This window comes from Aspergillus nidulans, chromosome V, assembly GCF_000011425.1.
Source record: "Aspergillus nidulans FGSC A4 chromosome V".
Classification (NCBI taxonomy): Eukaryota; Fungi; Ascomycota; class Eurotiomycetes; order Eurotiales; family Aspergillaceae; genus Aspergillus; species Aspergillus nidulans.
This window is the reverse complement of record NC_066261.1, coordinates 1101114-1123127: the sequence shown is the minus strand read 5'-3', so window position 1 is coordinate 1123127 and position 22014 is coordinate 1101114. Positions and strand designations below refer to the sequence as shown.

The 22014-nt window shown below is 52.1% G+C and overlaps 8 protein-coding genes across 8 annotated transcripts, besides 1 other annotated feature; 3 read left to right on the top strand and 5 right to left on the bottom strand.

The window, feature by feature from the left end:
• Window positions 1-22014: part of a sequence feature (contig 1.88 1..183820(1)) that runs on past the window's edge.
• ANIA_05159 (uncharacterized protein) lies at window positions 414-2302 on the bottom strand (the record flags this gene model as incomplete). Its single annotated transcript, XM_657671.2, has 3 exons — window positions 414-2052; window positions 2085-2234; window positions 2290-2302. 3 exons carry the CDS (start codon window positions 2300-2302, stop codon window positions 473-475), a joined length of 1743 nt encoding a protein of 580 aa, XP_662763.1. The 3' UTR covers window positions 414-472.
• Window positions 4461-5839, bottom strand: ANIA_10640 (putative cyclin; the record flags this gene model as incomplete). Its single annotated transcript, XM_050612210.1, has 5 exons — window positions 4461-4873; window positions 4920-5247; window positions 5305-5433; window positions 5482-5563; window positions 5613-5839. 5 exons carry the CDS (start codon window positions 5837-5839, stop codon window positions 4461-4463), a joined length of 1179 nt encoding a protein of 392 aa, XP_050468155.1.
• Window positions 6030-7196, bottom strand: ANIA_10646 (putative fructosamine-3-kinase; the record flags this gene model as incomplete). The annotated part of the gene is made up of 2 exons (XM_050612209.1): window positions 6030-6212; window positions 6259-7196. 2 exons carry the CDS (start codon window positions 7194-7196, stop codon window positions 6119-6121), a joined length of 1032 nt encoding a protein of 343 aa, XP_050468154.1. The 3' UTR covers window positions 6030-6118.
• On the bottom strand, window positions 7510-10597 carry ANIA_05157 (armadillo repeat protein; the record flags this gene model as incomplete). The annotated part of the gene is made up of 3 exons (XM_657669.1): window positions 7510-8502; window positions 8555-10248; window positions 10303-10597. 3 exons carry the CDS (start codon window positions 10595-10597, stop codon window positions 7510-7512), a joined length of 2982 nt encoding a protein of 993 aa, XP_662761.1.
• Window positions 11641-13321, top strand: phoB (protein pho80). The gene has a single exon (XM_050612208.1). The coding sequence runs from the start codon at window positions 11811-11813 to the stop codon at window positions 12981-12983; it is 1173 nt and encodes a 390-aa protein (XP_050468153.1). The 5' UTR covers window positions 11641-11810; the 3' UTR covers window positions 12984-13321.
• ANIA_05155 (putative tRNA-specific adenosine-34 deaminase subunit Tad3) lies at window positions 13486-15249 on the top strand (the record flags this gene model as incomplete). Its single annotated transcript, XM_050612207.1, has 3 exons — window positions 13486-13712; window positions 13762-13813; window positions 13869-15249. The coding sequence occupies exons 1-3, from the start codon at window positions 13613-13615 to the stop codon at window positions 15247-15249; spliced, it is 1533 nt and encodes a 510-aa protein (XP_050468152.1). The 5' UTR covers window positions 13486-13612.
• ANIA_05154 (uncharacterized protein) lies at window positions 15882-20478 on the bottom strand (the record flags this gene model as incomplete). The annotated part of the gene is made up of 3 exons (XM_657666.2): window positions 16329-20478; window positions 16090-16278; window positions 15882-16040 (listed from the first exon to the last, which is right to left on the bottom strand). The coding sequence occupies exons 1-3, from the start codon at window positions 20295-20297 to the stop codon at window positions 15882-15884; spliced, it is 4317 nt and encodes a 1438-aa protein (XP_662758.1). The 5' UTR covers window positions 20298-20478.
• Window positions 20891-21635, top strand: ANIA_05153 (uncharacterized protein; the record flags this gene model as incomplete). Its single annotated transcript, XM_657665.2, has 2 exons — window positions 20891-20907; window positions 20988-21635. The coding sequence occupies 2 exons, from the start codon at window positions 20891-20893 to the stop codon at window positions 21433-21435; spliced, it is 465 nt and encodes a 154-aa protein (XP_662757.2). The 3' UTR covers window positions 21436-21635.

Below are 22014 nucleotides of genomic sequence, written 5' to 3'. Positions count from 1 at the left end.
CAGTACCCGGGGATCCTCTAGTAACGGCCGCCAGTGTGCTCTAAAGTGTATCTTCCCTAGTCTAAGGTTAACTTAGATAATGCGATGAGTTAGATTCAGATGTGCCGCTTATTGATCTGTGTAGTAGGAAAATACAGCCTGCTGCTGCTCCTTATTAGATGTAAATGACACGTGACCTACAAAGCCCTCATCGCCTTCAGGTATGTCCCTGAAGATAGTGCTGCAGTATGGTGAGGTTAAGATGGCTGCCATTGGAACTGGTAGGCTTTGCTACTACTAGTAGAAATATCGAGGTGGTCTCAGCCTTACAGCTCTATTTTGGGTATTTTGAGGAAGCTATCCTATCAAACTATATACAAAGAAAAGAGCCTAGCTTAACAAAGTCCCCAAGCGTACCAAAGCTGGAGCTGCACTAAGTCCAGCTAGTTAATCTAATACATACAAAGGTGTAGGTACCTGTTTATTCTCTCCTTCAACTCATCACGACTCTAGAACTCCGCGTGTCGACCTGACCACCACACCCGACAAGAGTCTCACCCGATTCCAGGCCCTCGCTCGACTCATTCGCGCCTTCGTCCAGCGCCCCCAGCTTCCTCTTCACCCTCTCTGCAACATTCTCACTCTCAACTGCCGGCGCCACATGAATCTGCCAGTCCCTAGTCCAGTGGCGTGGGCCGTAAACCTTCGTCCATGGCACAAGCGTCCCCTCGTCATAAGACGCGTGCGTCTCCTGCTGGTCCAAGAGTCCCTCGCGCTTTCCGGTGTTAACAAATTCAATAAACTCTTGTATCCGGCGCACGTATAATAAAACGCCCTCGTGCGCATCTACCGCTGCACCTGTTGCCCAGTTAAGTAGCAGTGGCTGGAGGACCGGCGCATCTGTGCAGCTAGCGTGGCTTGTGCCGAGACTCGTCATGAACCACGCTGCACCGGTACGCTGTAAACAGGTCCGCACAAGGTCACGCACGACTTCAAAGTGCGGCCTGCCCATGAACAAACTGAACTTCCGGCTCCAGCTGTGCGAGTGGATAACCAGCAGGGGCACGCCAATGTCATCGTTCAGCGGCCCGCTCGCTTTCCCTGGATCGAGAGCGATGCAGCCCGCGAGCGGAATAGGCAGGGCCTGACTCAGATCTGCAGTGGGACGGCATGCTTGTAGCACGCCCGTCGCCCCGTATGAGTGGCCAACTAGTATCACACGCTCAATGTCCAGCCTCCCCTTCCAGCCTGCAAGATAGACGCCCTCGCGGCGCGCATTGTGGCGGAATACAGTCTGCCCGTCGCCTGCGTTGAGCATGCGCAGCACCCGCACCACTTCCTCCATCTCGGCCTGTCGAAAGGAAAGCTGCGCGCGCTGCAGCTCCGCCTCGTCAAGCGGCGGGTCGTGATGCAGGTGTTTCGCTGCAAAGTGCAGTACGCTGCGTAGGCGGCGGGCGCCCGGGCGTGCCTGACCGTGGCCTTGTCCGGTCGGACTGCCATCCGACGCTACGACTGTCCCTTTGCGCCCGCCGCCACGACGAACCACGCTGCCAGGTCCACTGCCGTCACGATGCTCGAGAGCGGCTACCACGTACCCTCGCGACGCGAGCTCGCCACATAGCTGTGTGTAATCCGTCCGTGATGCCGCCACGCCATGGCTGAAAACGATAACCGGATACCGATGATGAGTGTCAGTCGGAGACTCGCCCAGTTTATCGGCAGAGCTCGGGTCCCGCAACGGGATGTCGACGTCGGCCGGGATGCGCACGCTGCCGGCAAGGGCCCAGAGCATGAAAGCGAACACGCGATCGACGAGCCAATTCGAGGCGTTGACGAAGCGCGCGAATCCCTCACCGCGCAGTCGAATGGGCTCTATCAGCCATGGATGTCGAGATCTGGTGGCGACGGCGTCTGGAGCGGCTGGGTAGTAGAGAGTGAAGAGGACGGTGTCGAGCTGAAAGGCGGCCTGGCCGTCTGAAAGGTGGATGGAGGGATGGACGATACGTCCGTCACATGGGGCCTCGATGTCAATTGCACCAACCCGATATGGCCCACTATACTTTAGGGAACTTGCTGGAGAGGGATGGCATTATTTTTCCAGGTACTCTCGAAGGGCAGAGACGGTCGACCATCTTGACCATCTTTGGATGGTTGCATGTGAGACGATGTGACGTCATTAATCTGGTTCACCTGTATCCAGCCACTAGGCTCAATTAGGATTAGCTGCCAAATTCCTGGACACCTCGCAAGAAATACTGTAGTGCATTGTGCATAAGTACTGTAATGCAATATGTTTCTGCAGGGGCATACCGTCGTGGGACATCACGGTGCTCAGGCACAATACACCTCTGTCTCATCCCAGACATCTTCGTTGGCCATGGGACGATTCCTGTAGTTAATTAGACCCAACTTCATCGTCCATATAGGACGACCGCGATCATTGACAGGAGCGCGGTCTCGACCGGTTACCGACAAGCACGACAAGCACTTCGCCGATGAGGACAACTGTAATGCTTAGAAGAAACCCAGGGTGAAGTTGTTCGTCGTTGAAGGCGTGGTCTCGTGACTATCTTCCCACTCGCTCAAAAGGAAACACCTTTGGGCAGCCGGCGATGTCTCTCCAAAGGCAGTCCGGACTGGTGGATCTGGCTTGGGCTCACAATTGCCAATTATCCGGCATGTCTTCTGGATATCTTGCATAATGATATACCGCTTTGTCGTCTGTACCTTAGAGCTTTCATTCTCGATATCGATGGAAGACGGCAGAATGGACCGTCTGCACGCTGGTAACCTCGCCCTCGCAGTCTAGGATCAGCTGAAAATTACAGACAATACAGATCTGTACAGAAACAGGCCGTAATGCAGACGGCATAATGCAGCTCCTAATCTCGCTCCAGGTCTTCTCACAAACACCCTGAACCCTGTGAGTCTGTTGTCGTCGGGATGAAGGGCCTGACCTTCATTTCTAGACTTTCTTTCAGAAGGAGCCCAAAAGTCCATCTCAGCTCTGTACGTTGGAATAGTCAGCATCAAGCTTGACAGCACTTCACTGCGGCCTTCCCGCAAATACAACCAGTCTCAAAAATGGAGCCATCGACGAAGTCAACATCTACAAAGCGTTTCCTCAGTTCCCTGGCCTCAGATATCCGACTATCGAGCTAAAGTGCACTTTCAGTCTCGCAAGGATCCTTACGGCTCCTAGAATGTCAACGTTTCCAACAAGGACGCCGTGGGCGAAGCAGTAATCCGCCCAGGAGCTATGGTCAATTGGAGAATCCATCAAGACACACATCTTCAATTCGCCAAGAAGGTCTCCCTATTAGGATCAATTACCGGATGATGCACAGGGTCTGGGAGCTCAGACGATTTGGCGCGGAATCGGCTTCGTTCTTACAAGGGTAAACAAGAAGAATGGCTTTGCCTGGGTGGGATATTTGGGGGGTTATGAGACTGGGCTTCGTGAGCTCCAGTCGGCCAGGGGTATATTGGGCTGTGGATTGGCGTAGTTTCCTGTCGGTAGACGATTGATGAGTCTCTGCTTCGTGTTGTCTTTTTACAAAGTAGTACTGAAGAGCCTTCTGTCTCTGTGCCTTCTTCACCGGGCTTCTTGATACAGCGACGATACCTTGGCCCTTTACGGCAACACCCTTCCAGAATGGTACATTAGTCAAGTGAGAGGGGAAGTACAATCATTATCTAGCATTAGGAACTCATCCTGCTGGAGTTTCACCCTGCCCTATATCATCTTGGCATACAAAACACCCGTTTTTACTACCCGGGTTCCATGGGCAGAATCTTGACCGTGCTTGCTCGAACTCTAAGGACGCAGTCAAGGCGAGGCACAGATGGAAGAGTTGCAAACGCCGGCCTCATAAATGGCATACAAATGCTGAATCTTGTATCTTGAACAAAAATAATAGAATCTCTATATGACGGCATCTTTTCTTTCTGGTTACGTAGATTGTTTATATACCGCACAGCAGTAGCTCTCCCCGTTCCTTCTTCCTCCTCACATGGAGCTAAGCACTGACAAGTCGACGAATCGATGTATGTGTTTTGGAACCGGAGAGTACACCGCTTAGAAGAATGCCGTATACTCAACGGTAAGGATAAAGCGGAACGGAAGCCAGAACTAGGACTATGTAGTCGCTTCCGCCTGGTTACAGCGATGGCCGCCCGAAAGCAGGAGTTTTTTCCTCAAAGGAGCCTGCGTAACTGTAACAGTGGCTTCATCTCAAAGGGAGACGACGCTGATGAGGCCGATGCGGACATATTGCAGGCAAGCCGTTCGACGATGCAGTCTCTTGCGAAACGTGCGAATTCGTCTTGCTGTAGTAGACGCGGTGGCATACAGTAGCTGGGCTGTGTCTGCCTCATGAATGCATCTACACAAGATTGTGCACAGCCTCATTCTGCGTTCAGGAAGACTCCTGTCTCTTCAGTAAGAAAAGACGTGATGTGGAGTATGTCAGCGCCACGCTTCATTCCTCGACCTCGTACTCTTCCATCTCAACCTTAAAGTATTCAGCGACCTGAGTCTTTTCAGCAGCCGCGTATTCAGAATCGACAATAAACCGCACTGCTGCGTCCCGGCCTTTTTCTCCTGGCTTTGGGCGCTCTCCGTTGGCAGTAACTGGAATGAGAGGGTGATGAAGAGCCCCAGTCGTCGGTGCTCCTTTTTCCGTCTTTGAGCTGTTGGTTGCTGGTCCCTTGCGCGAGTCCTTTGTGAGTTTGTCTTCATCAATCGAGTTGGTGTACCGCGGGAGATTCTGTTCTTCTGCCTCTTTGTTCAATGGAATGCGTACGGTGAGGAAGCGGTCAGCGGGAAAATGAGGGCCGACGGTCGTAGCACTGCGGTTGTGTGTGTATAGCTCGAGGAGGTCAAGTAGAGTTTCTAAATCCATTAGTCCTCTGATGGCTTCTTTGTGGCTTCGACGTACCCATAACCTCCTCCCGGCTTGTTCTCCATCTCGCGTAGTCTGTCCCAAGCTCAACCTCCTTGATTCGTTGTTCCAGTAAGCGTCCGGCGAGCTCCAGGCAGCTGAAAGCCATCGTAGATGTCGTCTGCTTGAGCGGCGCAAAGGTGCGATAGAGGTCTTGCGAGATGCGGTAGGCTACGTTCGAGACTTCTGATTGAGGTGTAAGTCTATACTGTCTTGCCAGCTTTATGAGAGTTTTTTGTGGATGCCGCGTTCGAAAATCGAAACCGGAACTCTCGAGCATGAGTCTCTCGAGGCCGATGATGCCTCGGGCGGGTTCGTCGAGTATCTATTAGACCCGATGTCAGCATTCAGTCGCAAGGCATTGTTGGAACAAGCACCATACCTGATTATCTGAAGAGATGTGTTCTGATTGCGGTAACTTGAGATTATACGCCGCGCATAGAATCTCACGCGACTTTTTGAGCGTGTCTTCGATCTTGCAGGCCATAAACAGGGCAGCCGCGGCAGCATCCTTAACCGTTAGACTCGGTCAACAAAACGAGAATGTCAGAAACCTTACCATATTATTGTAGTCCGTGTCGTGGTGTATCAGCCGGAACTTGTGATAATATACCACTGCAGTATTGAATGTTCGAATCGGCCTATCTCATTAGCAAGCAACTTTCACAGTTAATGGAGTGATCCACATACAGATTCAGCGCCCGACGAACATTATCGATCCAGGTCACGCCCTGCAGACGTAGAGACTCCTCACGCAGAGGATTGACGCCCATTGCGGCCAGGCATTGCTGGATGGTCTGCTCGAAGATATACGGCTTTGCTACCTGGATGAAGGACGGGTGAATTGGCGGAGGATCAGGCAGGGCCACGTCGGAGCCGGGAGCAGTCCTCGAGTCTCGCTGCTGTTCAGGAGCCATTCTGGAGCCGAGCTTGAAAATTTCCTCCAGAAAGGTTCCGCTTGATGATTTGCGGACTGCGGGATTGCTATCTGGAACATCAAGCAGCTGCTGCCACGTGACGGTGAAACGTTTTTCCGAGCCGGCTATACTAGCAATAGGTGAGCGAGAACTAATAGATGAGATGGTGATCTAGATATGAAAAGATGTAATTTGTATTTGCTTAATCTCGTAAATTATGTATAAATAGGTGATGGTGGAATATTATCACCACAGGCTCAGGGGAACTATATACTTCGCTCAGCCATACTTCTTGAGCAGCCTCTCCATGATTGATACAGCACCAGATCGATATCCAGACCCAAAGATCGCATGGTGATTAAGATGGTGATACCTATGGATGTTAGGCTGGAAGCAAGTGGGAGGTCAAGGCAACTTACAGTTCATACAGCCTGACCCGATCCTCATACTCCTCAACCGGCTCTGTCTTCGGCACGATCTTATGATACTCATTGAAGAAAGCCGACCCGAATCCCCCAAACATCTTCATGATCCCCAACTCATACTCACTGTGCGCATAACAAGCCGACGGGTCGTAGACCACATCACCAACCACCTCGTCCTCTTTCCGCCCACTCCCTACAATGCGGCCGCGGCTGGCATTCCCACTCCAGAGATCCCCATGGACAACAACAGGAGTAATTCCCTGCCCTTTTCCAGACGTATCGTACCCGAGATGTCCATCCCCCAAAAGCGCCGGGACAACAATGTCTGCTGTCTTCTCAACTAAACTCCTCAATCCATAATCTTTCCCATTTCGCTTTTCGGACGTCGCCAAGATTGTCAAGAGCCGCTCATTTGCATAAAATTCCGCCCACGACTCACACGATCGATTCGGCTGTTTTGTGTCCCCGCAAAACGTCGGCACGGGGAATCCAAACAGCCGCTTTCCCGTCTTCGGGTCAATCGGGGCGGGCGTCGAATGGAGCTTTCCCAGCCTCTGTGCAAGAGATGGACCACCATGACCAGCAGCTCGGAGATCGAGGAACTCAGTCGCGAGGAAGTAGCTCTTTCCAGGCTTGCCGCCCTCTTCAAGAGGGCCCCAAGCTATGGCGCGGGGACAGAAACCCGGCACGGCGGACGAGATAGCGTTCAGGGATTCGTATTCGCCTAGAAACATCTCCTTCGCGGCTTCGCCGTCGGCAGAAGTCTTGACGAAGTACTTGCGCTCTTCATTCTGGCCGTCTGTGCCTGGGACGGTCGCTCTGACTACGCCTGTGCTGGTGAAGCCGGAGCCTAGGCCGGCTGTGCTGAGTGTAGCTTTGGAGGGGTTGGGAATGGATAGGGCGCGGAGAATTGAGGCTGGTACTTCGGACATTATGATAGTATAAGATTTGGTCGTAGTAGCATAAATTTCGAGAGTGTGAGATGGATATGGAGAACTAACGACTCAGGGTACCTGAATGATGGTGTGGTCCTATGACGTTATTTTAAACTCTTATCGATAAGGTATTTCTATGGTTGTGGCCTGCTGAATAGTGCCAATAGGAAAGTTACGGCCTAAAAGTATATCAAATACAAGCACAGTGATGGAGTCCAAGATATTTTGTACACCATAAGTGGTTCATTTCCAGCATCAAACCCGGCACCAACCAGGCAGAGACAAGGAATGGGCTAATTTACAAGCAACGCTAAGAGTGTGTCAACGAGTTTACCAAGTGCAGTGCCGTCTTCGTTCGCTCGCGAACGTCAAGGTCCGGGTCATGTTCAAGGCTAGCCAGTCGATCTAGTACCCCAATTGAACGTAGCTCGAGTGCGCGTTTCCGGCAACCCTCTCGATCGTGAACATCATCCTCATATGTGAGGTTAATTACCACCCACACGCAATTGGCACGGACGTCTCGGTGGCTGTGGTTAAAGTAACCCATCAAATAACGAATGAGATCGCGGTGTGAGACTATGAGCTGCCGGTACCATGGAAGGCTTGCAGCGAGGTGGATGATAACGAACGTTACTGCGACCAAAATCTCAGTGGGGACCTGAAGCGCGCGATGGTTTGGGGACTCTCGCCGATGAGGCAGCTGGATAGACCTTGGGCGCAGTTTATCGGCCAAGGTATCCAGCAGCAAATCCTGGCCGAGTTCCTTGAAGAGATAGTCAATCATTTCCGATGCACCAGGCCCACATATGACATTTCTTAGAAGATCAAAGGTTTGCTCTTGCGCCGCAATGTCATCCTGACGGGCTTGTGTGGTTTGGTCAAGATCGCCATGCAAAGCGAGCTTACGTCGTCTAGTGGCGTCTGGAAAGAACATATCTAGACTGACTTTGGATGATGGCACAGGATCGGTCATTTTCATGTCCTCATCCCTCTCCCGGAAGTCATCCATCGGATTCAGCAAGTCTACCCGTTCGCCAGCTGAATTGGCCCGACTCATCCCGCTTGGAGTGTTACTGTCTGTATCGTCCTCAAGCCCACGCTTCGCGAGAACACTTGTCGGATCCTGAGTAATAACTTGTTTAATCCATTCCGGCCCCAAGCCCTCGATGATCTTGATTTTGACGTCATTTGCCGAGTTATAGGCGACGTGCTTTAGCGCCCATAATGATTCAATCCGAAGTTTAGTATTCGATGAGTGTGCATGCTCACACAGAATGGGAAGAATTTCGGCCGATATAATTGCCTATAGGACATACGTTAGCAGCTTCAGGTCACAAGGGCCGAGCAGATTGTACCTCTTTCATAGGACTGAAATCTAGAGCAAGATTGCAGATTACTGAGGTCGCGGCAATTTGCACCTCAATATCAGGATGTCGAATCAAAGCGAAAAGCGGGGTTGAGACGCCGGCGTCAATCAAGCTCGTTCGTAAAGCGCTAACGGAGCGAGTGAGCATGCGGGCTGCACCACAGGCTGCCAGAAGGGTCGGTGTTGGGTTGCCGTCAGCAGCAGTGTTTCCTGGATCGGAGGACTCTGCTGGTATTTGGTCTGGGAAGGGTTTGAGAGAATCAATGATATATGGCACAACACCGTGCTCGCATACCGCCTTGCGATACTCGTCCTTGAAAGGAACCAGTGCAGCCAAGGCTTTCAATATATTTTCCCGATATCTCAAGATATGGTAACGGAGGGGTGAGTATCCAGGAGGGCCTAATCGACACTCCGCCGGCTGCGAGTCATGGTCCTCAACCTTCGGTTGGCCTTCAGCATGCCACATTGTTCGAGCTGGCTCATGGATTGGATTATAAGTTTCTTTGAGAAGCTGGGATAGTCGCTTGATCGCATCCCCCTCAACCGCATGTTTCTGCAGTTCTCGATCATCAACAAGTAAGGTGGCCAGCACACCCGGAGCTTCCTCCTTAATGCGTTGCGAGGAAGAAATAAGTCCACCGTATTGGACACCGTCGTCAGAGGCCTCGTAGTCCTTATCGAGCATGCGAAGCAGAATCGGGATTAACAGATAGCAGAGCATGGAGATCCTGTGCTTTTTGGTTAGTCCCAGGCGGCATAATACCGTCACAAAGCGGGCTGCCATCAGACGAGCCATGCCGCTCTCAGCACGGACGAGGTATAGCAGCCAGGGGACAACCGGATTCTCATCGTCCTCAGCCGTGGGCGGTTCGAAACTGGACAGCGGGGTGGGAAATGAATGGCTCTGTCGGCGATGCTGCCCATACTGACCTAGCGGTGGAAAGTTGGATGAGCTAGCAGAGGGCTTCAACTGTGACAAAGGAATAGATGGAAGAAGATACTCTAGAGGCGTCCCTCCAAGGTGCCGTGGCACCGCGGACCCTGAAAAATAAGTGGAGCCCCAAGGGCCCTTCTTGATATCCGATGGGGAAAAGCCTGGTATTTGCCGTGGAAACACAGTAACTATACCTGGAGAAGAGAGAAAATGCTCCGCTCGCCACTTGGAATGCTCAACGATGACCGTCACAGCACGTAAAATGGGCGCAAGCTTAGCCCCGCGGGGCGCAGGAGGTGGCAGTGACCCCAGAGCGCCTACATCATCTAGGTGGCTCTCTGCGCCGGGGAAAACGAATCCCTGCGCAACTATAAACGATGCGACTTTGACCGCCAGAGCGTCTAAAACACCACTTTCAGCCAGAACAGCCTTGTGGCTTTCCTCTGTGCACAGCTTCCCAATAAGACCTGCAGCCAGTTCAATCGCAGTCAGCCGACTGTGGCTGCTGTAATCCTGGCCAAGGATGCGGGTCAAGCAGCCAATGTGCTCCGTTGAGAAAAGAATGTCCGCCAAGCGAGTATCCCTGGGCCATTGTTGCTGGCTCTGTAGAGGCAATCTATCCGCCACACTATTCAAAACCCGGAGAATAGGAAGAACGAAGGAAGAAGGGCAGTTGGATGATAGAATGGAGAGGAGTATCGGAAGTATATTGCTCGATAAGATCGGCGATAGGAAAGGTGTGCCTCCTGCTGGGACGTTAGTGATTGCATGCCGAGTGATCAAAAAAAAATAATTAGTACCTTGCGCTAAGCTCCCAACAAGAATTATTGCCTGTAAGCAAACATCATCCGATTCTTCTCTAGAGCCAGGCAACTCGGGCTGCTTGGTGCCGTTATTGAGCTCGCTCTTGTCGAGTGCCCGAGACGCAAGCACGTTGGAAAGTATGGGAATGAGCCCCAATCGTACCCAGGCCTCTTTCCTTTGATCATGGCCAATTGTCTCATTCTTCAGGGCTCTCAGAGCAGCAGCTTGTGATGACAAGGAATCCGCATTTTGTAGCTGGAGGAAGATAGGCGGCGCCTCGGCGCGAGTCATTGTCCGGAATCACGACCTGCCGGAAGAACCCGAAAGGGTCAATACCAGGATTGTCAGGTTATCTTTTATGAGTCCAAGGGTGATTTTAGACCAAGAGCAGTAAGTTTGGTGATGGGGATGGGCGTGGGGGGATGATGCCGAGCCAGATGCGGAGTGAGTGTCGTCAACGGCAGTACTGCGATTCCGGACTCGAGGTCGGAGCTTACAAAGTACAATTGGAGTGACCGACAGAACGAGCCAGTAGGATTAACGAGTAGAGAGACTCATCGAAAGACAAGCATGTCTATCATATACAAAACGCCAAACTGCGAAATCGAGGGACAGATAGGAGCCACCTGCACTGAGAATGGCCAGTTCATTCTGAGCAGATCGAGCGTCAGAGACGAAGGGCAGGCTTGGCAATCCCGCGGTCGTCGCTTGACCGCTTTCGGAAACTCATCATGTGACCATCACATGAGCTCAAGATGCTGAACTACCACGTGACTCAGCCTTATGTATGTGCTTGCAGCTGCAGTTTTGCTCAGCGCTCGAGCAGTTCGACCGCTCGAGAACCACCCCAGCGATATCACCCTGCTGGTTGAGACTCGGGAAGACATGACCCGTCCAAGGTCGAAGGTCTGACCATCAGGCGCGAAAGATTTTGATCAATATCGTTCTATACCAGCTGACAGCTCGGCCATCGGAAGCGTCCTGGGGTAGGGTGCCAATTCTGTGCCGGGTTCCTTGGTTGCGACACAAATGGAGTTGAGTCCCGACATTGCCGGTCGTTAATTCGTCGAATATAGCGCATCGTCCCCAATATGACGGGCTTCCCTGACCGGGCGTCAGTATCGTATCAGACATGTAATATATCGGTACCGATCTCCGTTATCGGCTGATAAATAAGCTTCATTGGCCTAATGAGGGAATTGGGACAAGACCATTACCGTATCTTACTGTACTCATACTTTTATTCAGTCCATTAGTGGTCTCCAGCGTGGACTGACTTCACTTTGTCTTTGTCCTTTGGCTTTCCACATCCTCTTTTCTTAGATCCATCGTCAGGATCGTTATCATTTCTTCTACTCTTTTCACTTTTTCGAGTAGGGGTTTACAGAATGTGTCTGTGCACGACACTAAGCGCAATAGTACCGGTCTTGGGTTTCACAGCGTCCGCCAGTCTCGAAGAACCTCGTTCAGTCGTGCGCCCACGTGGTGAATCTGCTGGGCGGAGATGTTAGTTTCTTCGCCTTCGCCCTCCGCCCTTCGCCCTGCTCCCTCCTCACCCGCCGCCACCCAACTTCATCCTCCTCACTCTCCATGTTCGACCTCGTTTACGCGCCGCCTGTCATCGACGTCGGCTGCACTCGCCTATCAAGCCCAGCAGTATGACTCTGCCGCTGATCGCTCTGTTGTGCCCGGTAGTCCTTTCACTCCCCGTTCCTCGCGTGTGGCCGTTGAAGAGCTCCGCTCAGCTCTGAAGAGGCATTCCGTTTCGTCTCCACCCAGCAGGCCCTCAGGGGATCCTGCTTGCGGTCGTATGTCCGCTGGGCAGACCTCCCTTGGGGGCGGAATTAGTACTTCCGCGTCCGCAGCAGCATCTTTCGCTGCTGGTCCCAGTTCTAACGCCGCCCTCCCCGAGACATCCAACCAGTCTACCGCTAATACGTCCTCCGTTCCCGGCCCTGCCCCCACGGTTCCTCCGGCTTTTGCTGCTCCTCAGAACACCCAGCCCCCCCCAATGCCGGCACCGACTACTACGGCGGGGTCCAACAAGCGTAACAGCCAGAGCGATTCTACTCGCGGTGTTGAGCCCGCTGGACCGGGCAGTCTGAGTCTTGAAGGATCCCAATCGAAAAGACTGCGCCCGGCGAACCCTGCTGTCAAGTATCTCCCGGTTCGTTATGAGTTCGCCGATCCCAGGGATCTGGTTGTCCTCATTTCCAGCATGTTGATGGAGCTTATCCGCTACAACGATAAAATACCCCTGAATCAGGGCCGGCTGACTCGTTTCCACTCACGCACTCCCCCTCGTATATCTGTACATGATTACCTGCAACGACTAACGACCCACGCTACTCTTTCGCCGCCGATCCTTCTAAGTATGGTGTACTATATTGACCGACTTTGCGCGCTATACCCTGCCTTCACTGTTTCCAGTTTGACAATTCATCGTTTTCTGATTACCAGCGCTACTGTCGCATCCAAAGGGCTCAGCGATAGTTTCTGGACCAACAAGACCTATGCCCGGGTAGGAGGAATCAGTATGGCGGAATTGGCTCTACTCGAACTTGAGTTCCTCTTTCGCGTTGAATGGCGCATTGTCCCCCAACCAGAGGTGCTCAACGACTACTACCAGAGCTTGGTGGAACGGTGCGATGGGTACGAAATCCAGTCCGGCCTATGAACTTGCAGCCAGCGCCACATTTCCTTTTTGTCTGGACCATTCTGTGAGGCGTTAGAAGAACTGGATATATCACTTGCAGCAAAGCGCATGGAGTTGCCTGCATGCATTAGACCCTCACGCGGTGGAAGAACGGCGTGGCCAGTTTACTATTGGGGTACTGTATTCTCTCTGCTCGAGTTTTGCTTCTTTGCCTTCATCTCTTGCTTCTATATCCCTCAGGTCTTGTATTACTTCATTAAGGCGTTCAGGTAGTTCGGGGGGTATTTGAAATTCTTTTTGCTTGTCCGATTCGAGCTCGGCGCCATTATACCATTGCTGGATGCAAGAGTTCTTATGCCAAATGTACTCAATTCAATATTAGAGGCGTAGTCTCTTTAAAGTAATTGATGCCTCAGGCGATTTACACATACATAGGGCTTAGGTTTTAGGGTATCAATACAGGGCTGTCGCGGGATGATCTTCATTCTCTCACAGCTATTCAGAAGAGTCGGCACTATTCAATGCGCAACTCCAAATGTCTTGATATAAGTTAGCAGTCGCAACAATCGCTCATCCCGTACCTTCCCGCCATTCATTTGTCGGCTGAGTGCGTCCGACGCCCCGAAAGATTTCTTCCTGCCAGCCAGACCATGATGGAGGTTCAGGAGATCCTTCGGAGCGTACGGCCTCTCGTCGGGGGAGTGAGACCCATTAGAACGGTGCAAGAAACCCAACCGGTTGAGGAGTATGGTAGGAATACACCACCCCTGAATCTCGTGACCCGTCTAACGACCTCAAGACAACGCTTACGTTGCGGGCGTGAACGTGAAAAGCGCCGCAAAGGTCGTCAAGTAGGTTATCTCCCAGCTCTGCAGAATATTTCGACGCTGACAAGTGTACACATAGAGTTCTTGATGCGGCCTATCCTCGCGATGCCTCTCGACCTATGAACCATCTCCGCCGATTCGCAAAACACAATAATCTTCCTAAACCCCTGCACCCAATTCTCTTGAAGGATAACCCCTCACCACAGACAATATTCGTCCTTATCTCGCCACCTCTTCCCGACGTCGCTCATTTAGAAGAACTGCTCGCACCTTACCTTCCTCCGCCTACAGACCCTGACGCGCAATATTCGGATCCTACAGGCCAGGTCAAGGTCAAACTGCACACGATTCGAGTGCCCACGCTCCCACCACTCAGCACGGCGCAGGCGGAGAAATGGTCGAAGGATCTGTGGCCCGTCGTGTATAATCCGGCGGCTGCGCGGCTAACGGTTTCCCCGCCTGCCCAGGTCCTAAGCCGGGCTCGCGAGTTCATCCAGCCGGATGCGGGCCGGTATTTGGCATTTGCACGAAAGGTCGCTGAGGAGGCAGAGCAGTGTGGTCGAGGGCGGGGCGTCGGCGCCGTGGTTGTTGACCCGGATATCGTTTCGAGGATCCTAGATGCCGACGGCGACATCGAGTCTCGATGGCCGGAAGCTATTGTCGCTGTTGCCGGCGACGCGAGGTATTCCCGTCGTGAAGCAGGGGCTCCGTCAACAGCCGAACGACATACAGGACCAGGACCAAATCCAGCCACGGCTACATATAACGCAGACGTAGAAGGCGGCCCAGACCTCCACGCACTTATGCGAGCAGCAGAGATAATCGCCTACAAGCGACGCGCCGGTGATCGGAATGCAGAAAACGATAAACCGTCTCTGAGCCCCCTGGAATCATATTTCGTCTCTCAATCAGACCTCACAGCGCCGGATCCACAGCCCGAGCCCAAGTCCGCCTCTGAAACAACAGATATCTCCCCAGTTCCAGAGAAATACCAAAAAACGGGACCTCACGACTCCCAGGCTGTGCCCGCCTCGTCAGCCACAGATACGGGACCAGGCCCCCGCATACGCCCTCGCTCCCAGGGCGGATACCTCTGTACAGACTTAGATGTGTACCTAACCCACGAGCCGTGTCTCTGTTGCTGTATGGGTCTTCTCCTCTCTCGATTCAGGGCGGTGGTATACCCCCAGCGCGGGAGGATGGTCACGGGTGGTCTCGCTTCTGAACCTGTCCCTGTCGTTGGACCTGTTTGCGATGAAAATACCGACGTGCGCACGAGCGGCGGAGAGGTCCCGCGAGAAGATGAGAATACCCAGAGCCAGAAGCCAAGCAGACTTTATTACGGGCTCCACTGGCGGAAGGAGCTGAATTGGCGGGCGTTAGGGTTTGAGTTTGTTGAGGAGTCTGTGGAGAAGAGTGCTGTAACGCTGGCTGAAGAGGGGCTTGCGTTTTATGCATGATTCCGGTTACTCTATTTCCTTACTCTCTGTGGGCATCTGTTTTCTTCTACTGGAGCTTTTCGGAGTGAGGAGTAAAGTATAGGGTATGAGTGTATATATTACCGAGCAGCATCATATCTACATAGATCTTAAGAGTTAATTAAGCCACTAGACGAATTCCAAGGACCAGTGGCGATTACGAAGACTTTACGTCCCTGTTACTGCGGATAGTAGCCAAATATTAAGAGATGAAATGAAGAATAAAGGCCAGTACTTCCGACATCAAAGCAACATCGTCTGCAGCTGTTGTGACAATGCAAGGCTTACCCTTTATCTTTTTGCTACATACTACCGAAAGCATCAAAAGCACCGGGAAATTGCAGTGTCAAAACTCCTCATTAGAAACCATTTCTATGCTCAATATGTATCTCATAATCCTATAACATAGCAAATACCACTCATGGTTTTGCCTAGTACGCAATGCTATGGATGCATATGCATACGCTAAAAAAACTGCTCCCATCTTCATTCATACCATGTCGATCGCCCCAATGCATAATCATTAACTATCATTAGAGATCCAATGCAGATGCATTACGCATTCAACATAACATGCTAGTCGTAGTCATCATGACTACCGCTCCCAAATCAACTTAGTTACCGCGAAGCTCGGTGGCCCGACGGGCGAGAGGCGGGATGCGGCGCAGGATGGGGCTGTGTGGGGAGTCTTTAGCAACGGACATGTAGAGCTCGTTTAGTCGCGCAATAAGGATATCCATAATCTTGGGAGCGACCTCTTGGATATCGGTATCCTGCAGAAAATTAGTACCGCGCAATGAACGGGGATGGGCGGGCGCATACCCTCAAATCAACGGTCTGAAGGACTACTTCTAGCCATGCAAGACGCTCCATCACATTTGTCTGCAGAGAGGAGGTAACCGCAACACCGACCGACAGTGCCACAATAGGAGAAAGGCTATTCAGATACGAGGGGTTCAAGCGAACAAAGAGACGATCAAAAAGATCAGCCTGCTGCTCGGATTGAAGCCACTGGTGCGAGTTAGAAACATTCCGTTGCGTACAGGATAACATGCACAAACCTTGACGGAACCCTCTTCATATTTCCCCTCACGCATAAGCTGCGCAATCTCGGTAATTTCCCTATCTTCAGGACTAATGGAGCCGGTAAGCGGAGTAGGCGAGGTAATGCCTAGGCTCTCGGAGCCCTGCCTAGCTTCGGGTCCACGCTGCGCGAGAACTTGGTTCAAGCGCAATACTTCGTTCTGAAATCCGGTCTGGGCAGCCGCCATGGCAGTGACGGTGTCCGAAAGTCCCCGAACCAAAGAAGTGAGCTGATCAATCTTGACGGCATCAGCTTGGCGCTGGGCTTCAAACTGTTTCGACTGAGCCTGCATTCGCTTCTCCGCATCGTTTGCGACCTTTTCAGCTGCCCGGAGTGCAACGTTCTTCAGGGTAGGAGCAAGGCTGTCATGCACAGTCTTTGAAATTTGACTCTCAACCTGAGTGCTCAGCTTCTGGCTAACAGCATCTGACACGACTTTGATCACCTCCGGCTGCTGCAAAGCGCGAGTAACGGCGCCAGGCAGAGATTGCCGCAATTCATGAGAGATAACGCCGCCAGACCGCTCTGAAAGAACGGTGTTTAGTTGTTTGCTCACGGCTGCAGAGGTGACATCGCCCAGTGCAGGGACAACATCGGATTGAATTGTCTGCTTAATGATACGCGCGAGATTCTTCTCCACATTGTCAGAGAGCGTGCTCGACACCAAGCGCAATACCTGGTCTTGCTTCGAGGCAGACGCAGCATCCCAGCTGCGTCGCTCTTCGTCGAAGCGGGCGTAGAGTCCTTCTAGCTCCCTTCCGAGACTCTTGTTGAATTGGGAGGTGACCCCTTCTTGTAGGGCTTCAATGTACTTATTCCAGTCTGTAGTCTTCAGAGCCTCACCGTTCGGTTGTTCAACGGTTGACGGGCCCTGGCTGGTGGCAACCACGGGTTCCTTCTTGACCTCTGATGCTGTCGCTGCTGCTTTCTTTTTTCTCTTCTTATCAGGCTTCTCCGAAGGTGTCGCAACTGTTTCTACAGCCTCGTCGGCCTTCTTCTTTGGCGCAGTCTTCGTGGGGGATTGTGTGCGCTGAACATTGGGCCCGGGGCTTGTACCCACGCTACTCTCAGCAGCAGGTTCAGCCGTGGCCTTGACAAATTCCTTCGGGATGACCTTCGTGGGCGTGCTTATAGAATCGCCGTTGACTGAAAAATCATCGGCAATGTAGGGAGGGAAAGACTGCAGATCAGCAATCTCAATCAAGCCCTCCTCTAGGGCATTGACAGGGCGAATGATTCGGTTGTCTTGACCCAAACCAAGGTCCTCTTTCTTGATGTTAAGGCATGTGACACCGCGGGAATGCATAACATAAAGCTCAAATAGGCCGCTGTCTTCCCCTGCCGCCTTTGTGATAGGAAGGAGATCTAAGCTGCGAAGCTGACCTTTCGAAGCAAAGGAGATCTCCCGTATACCACTCAGGCACGCAGTAGACTCAGGTTTGGGGAGACTGTTGTCCTTTTCAGCAGCACGTTTGATGAATGACGCCTGCGACATGGACTGCAGATTATACCTGGGCGCCGACAGGTGAACGAAGTAAATAGAGTTTCGCGTCGGGTGTCCAACAACAAGAATTCCGGACGAAGGGTGATAAGCAACACTGCAAATGGCGTCCGACTCGTTCTCGTGGGGAAACTTGAGCTCCTGCACAGCCTTGCCTAGCCCAATATCCCAGAGCTGCAGGGTGTGGTTCTGCTTCAAGCCAACAAGAACATAACGGAGAGCCATCGACTTCACATAAGGGCGCAGCTTATCGAGAAAGAGGACGGACGTCGGCCATGACTTCTCCGTAGGAGTACCAGTCACGAAGGTGCTCAACGGGGTACGAATTTCATTTGACTTGATCTCAGCATCCGGGGTATTGACAACCTCGCGGATATCCCAAAAGCGGAGGCGGCCGGTTTTATCTAGAGAAGCGATGACAGTATCATCGCCACTAAACGTGAAATCTTTACCGGCCTTTCCGGTAGAGATCTTCAGAGCGCGCTCCTTGAAGAACTGTTCAGTATTGACAGTGCGGTTATTGCCCGAGACGCCATAAGCAGGGTTTGCAGCAGCTTGTGGAGATAGGACGTAAATGTTCTTGCCCCGCCCAATCGCGAAGAACCCAGGGTGGCAAGAGCTCCGTTTAGCCCGCGTTTTCAGCTGACCGCCGGAGGTGTTCTCGTCAGAAGCCGGGAACGGAGGGAAGATGAGGCTTTCGCTCTCCAAAGCGTCCTGCTCAAAGAGATCTCTGTTTTTCTGAGAGATTAAAACCCAGTACACAGCGCCGCTGACGCCAATACCCAAAATAGCCTGGTCATCAGAAGAGCCGCCGACCGGCTGTGATGTGCACACAGAAACGTTGAACACACGATCACGAGTAGATCGGAGAACCTGTTTGTCGCTCCCGTCGTCTTGGCGGATAATTCTCATTCCGCCGTTCTTGGCAAGGGCGTAGACAATGTAGTCGGGAGTGGCTGACGTCAAGGAACGGTCTAACTGATCGAAATCCTTCTTCAATCGAGCGATATCCATGATCCCATCATCGCGCAAAGCCGGAAGCTTTCCAGCATAAGGCTTGACAATGATTGATATGAATGGTTTCAAGGGAAAGTTGTGTACAGGGACAATGCGCTCTTCGTCCTTTTCAGCACTATCTTCAGCACTCTCCCAGCTGTCTGCCAGCGCCTCTGCGGCGCCATTTGAGGGTTCCTTTGCTCCTTCAGTAGTTCTAATTTCTTCAACAACCTCCTTCGAGACCTCAGTCTCACCGGTAGAATTCTGAACAGCTGTGGCAGTAGACGCTACGGTAGCCTTAACGGTATCTTCCTGTACTGCTGGGGCGGACGTGTCATTCTCCTTAGCCATCTTTTCAAGAGACTGGTCAACATCCTTTGTAATCTGCTGTACGAGTCTGTCAACCACGTTATTAACAGCTTCCTTCTGGTGCTCATCCAAAGGGGGCGACTGGGGATGTCCACGTTCAGTATTCTGTGACGCGGGGACAGACTCGACCTCAGCATTGACGTTCACTTGCTTCGTAACCTCAACAGCCGGGCTCTCGCCTCGAGAATTGAGCTGTGGAGTTCTGCTCCGTGAAACTGCCGCCAATTGTTCAAACGGGTTCACATGGGCAAATAGAGTCTCTGTTGGGGTGGGCTTGTCCGGTTTCCCAGAAGCTTGCCCCTTGGATTCCGCAGCACCATGTGTTGACGGCGTTAAGCCTCCAGACTCGGATTCAAAAGCGTTCTTCTGAGAAGAGATGGAACCAGGAGTCTGGACAACGTCGGCCGAATCTTGACCTGATTTGGGCCGGTTGAGCAGACGAAGCAACATGTCTTGAGGTTTCTCAGTGCTTGTCGCAGGAGAGGGACTCTCTGTAACGGGCTGGGAAACTGGCTGGCCCTGCGGAGCAGTAGTAGCAGCAGCTTGGCCCGGCCTGTTGAAGAGAGTGGCAACCAAGTCCGACGCCGAGATGTTCCTGGAGTGGGATCTCGGTACATTTTCCACGCCAGGTGCCGACGGATGAGTGTGGACAGGCTGTTCTATGCCCGCAGAGGCCTGCTGCTGGACATTTCCAGCGCTCGGCTGGTTGAATTTGAGAAGATTCAGTAGATTGACGGAGCGGTCAGGGTTCTGCGGCTGCGGTTGGTGCTGCGGAAACGCTTCGCCCGGTGTGACGACATTGGGACTGAGAACGTCCGAACCATGACGGGGCGGGAGATTGACCGGAGACGGGCTATGCAGCGTCGAGGAAACAGAGGGATGATGGTAGCCCTGCTGATGAAGATGAGGGTGGGCGTAGCTCTGGCCGTCATGAGGCGGCTGCTGAGGCCGGTATCCATGCGGGTAATGCTGGGAATACTGGGCCTGCGGCATGCCAGAATTCTGCGCAGGAGTGCCCGACGGCGAAGGACGAGGCCTTATGCTCGCCAAAAGAGCTTGAATATCATTAGGGGTGGACATTTCTGTCGCTCGCCGTGAAAGAAGACGACCTCCAGGTGACAATCTAAGCTCGGTGTTACCGCAAGAGCTCTCTTTCGAGAGTCAGCGGATACAGGCGAATAAAAAGGAGTGGAAGAAGAGACGAGCTAAAGGATTAAATACCAATTGCAACGGAACAAACCAAGCAGAATGCGAAAGGAGAGGATATTATACAGAGAAGCGAGAGCAAGGGAAGAAGGAGAAGTCGGAGAACGAAGCCAGTGAAGATTCAAGTTGTGGCTGGAGCGAGGCTGATCATACGGTAACGGTAATTTACAGTGGCGTCCATTGATCCCGCAATGAGTGAAGAATCAACTATCTACATCACTATCCCGTCTTTGTCCCCCGGATTCGAAAAAAATTCAAAGGATTAGTATTTGCGACTAAAAATGGCCTGCTAAGGGCACTTTGTTTATATGATTCCATTCACTTTCTGAATCTGTTCTATGTAAATTCTCTTTTGTCAGCGTTCTCCTGAATCCTGATCTTTCGAAACTGGCAACATCAGCGGTTTTCCCTTCTGCTGTACTCAGTATATCGTCCAGTTCCAGGATCAACTGATCGACTCGCTCAACATGTTCTGCCTTAGGAGGTAAGCAATCATATGGCCTCCATGCAAATATCATTTATTGAAATAGCCGCCATGAAGGAAACGCAACTGACAAAATCCAGCTGGCTCCCCCTGCTCTTCATCCCAACCAACGCCTCCCCGCTCTTCCTCATTTCCTTCGTTACCCTTACCTATATTCTCCACCGACCGTGTATTTACTGCTCCGCGCTGCTCGTCATCCTCTTTGCCTCAACCTGCAACTGGTCCGACCGATGCTTCCTCAACCTTCGCGCTGACTGGTTCGCCCCCCGGTATACGCCCTACGATGCCCCCGCCCAAGGCGCGGAAAGCGAGTCACTAGCAGGATACATTTTTGAAACCCTGAATAGCACTGCAAAAACTCTTGCGGGTGCGGCCGTTGACGAGACGCAAAGACGGCTGTCTGGAGGTTACCAGGGCGCTTCGGAGGCGTCGGAGGAATTGACGGGCTTTGGACTGGAGTGGTTGAGGAGTCTAATTGGGAGGCGGGAATGGACGCTGCCTTGCGTTGATGTCAAGGTGCGGATATAATCTGTGTTGACAGGGCTACGACTCTGAGCTTTTTGAGGTTTACTTCTCTTGCTTCTTGTTCTGTTTTGCATAGGCGTGGATATTGATTCTTCTTGCTTTTGGCGGGACTATATTATACCTTTTCTCCTTGCCATATTTATCGGTTCAAATGATTCTGTTGCCTGGCATGCATCCGGACTTTGCGTGTGCATACCATTATATATACTGTTCGCATGATATATCTTCGAAGTGCCACGTAGCAATCTTATTTGCATCAGGGGCATCTATCCCGGCGCATCCATGCCTCGTATAGACTGTGGTTATATACTTATGGTCTGCCTCTTAGTTAATCTTTGGCGAAGCAGATGACAGTCCCTCTCACTATTTCGTTTTCCTCATGGGCAGTGCTCGAGGACTCCCCACCTACTGACAATAACAGGTTAGCGCTCCCAGTACGCCGGAGCCTGGGTAATGATTATGCTTAATAACCCTAGTCAGGAGGGTATGTTCGTAGATACACCCTACCTACTTGGAGTACATGTTTCGACATCGAAGAGTCATAGCACAGCGAAAGCCATCAAGATCAAAAAATGCAGAAGA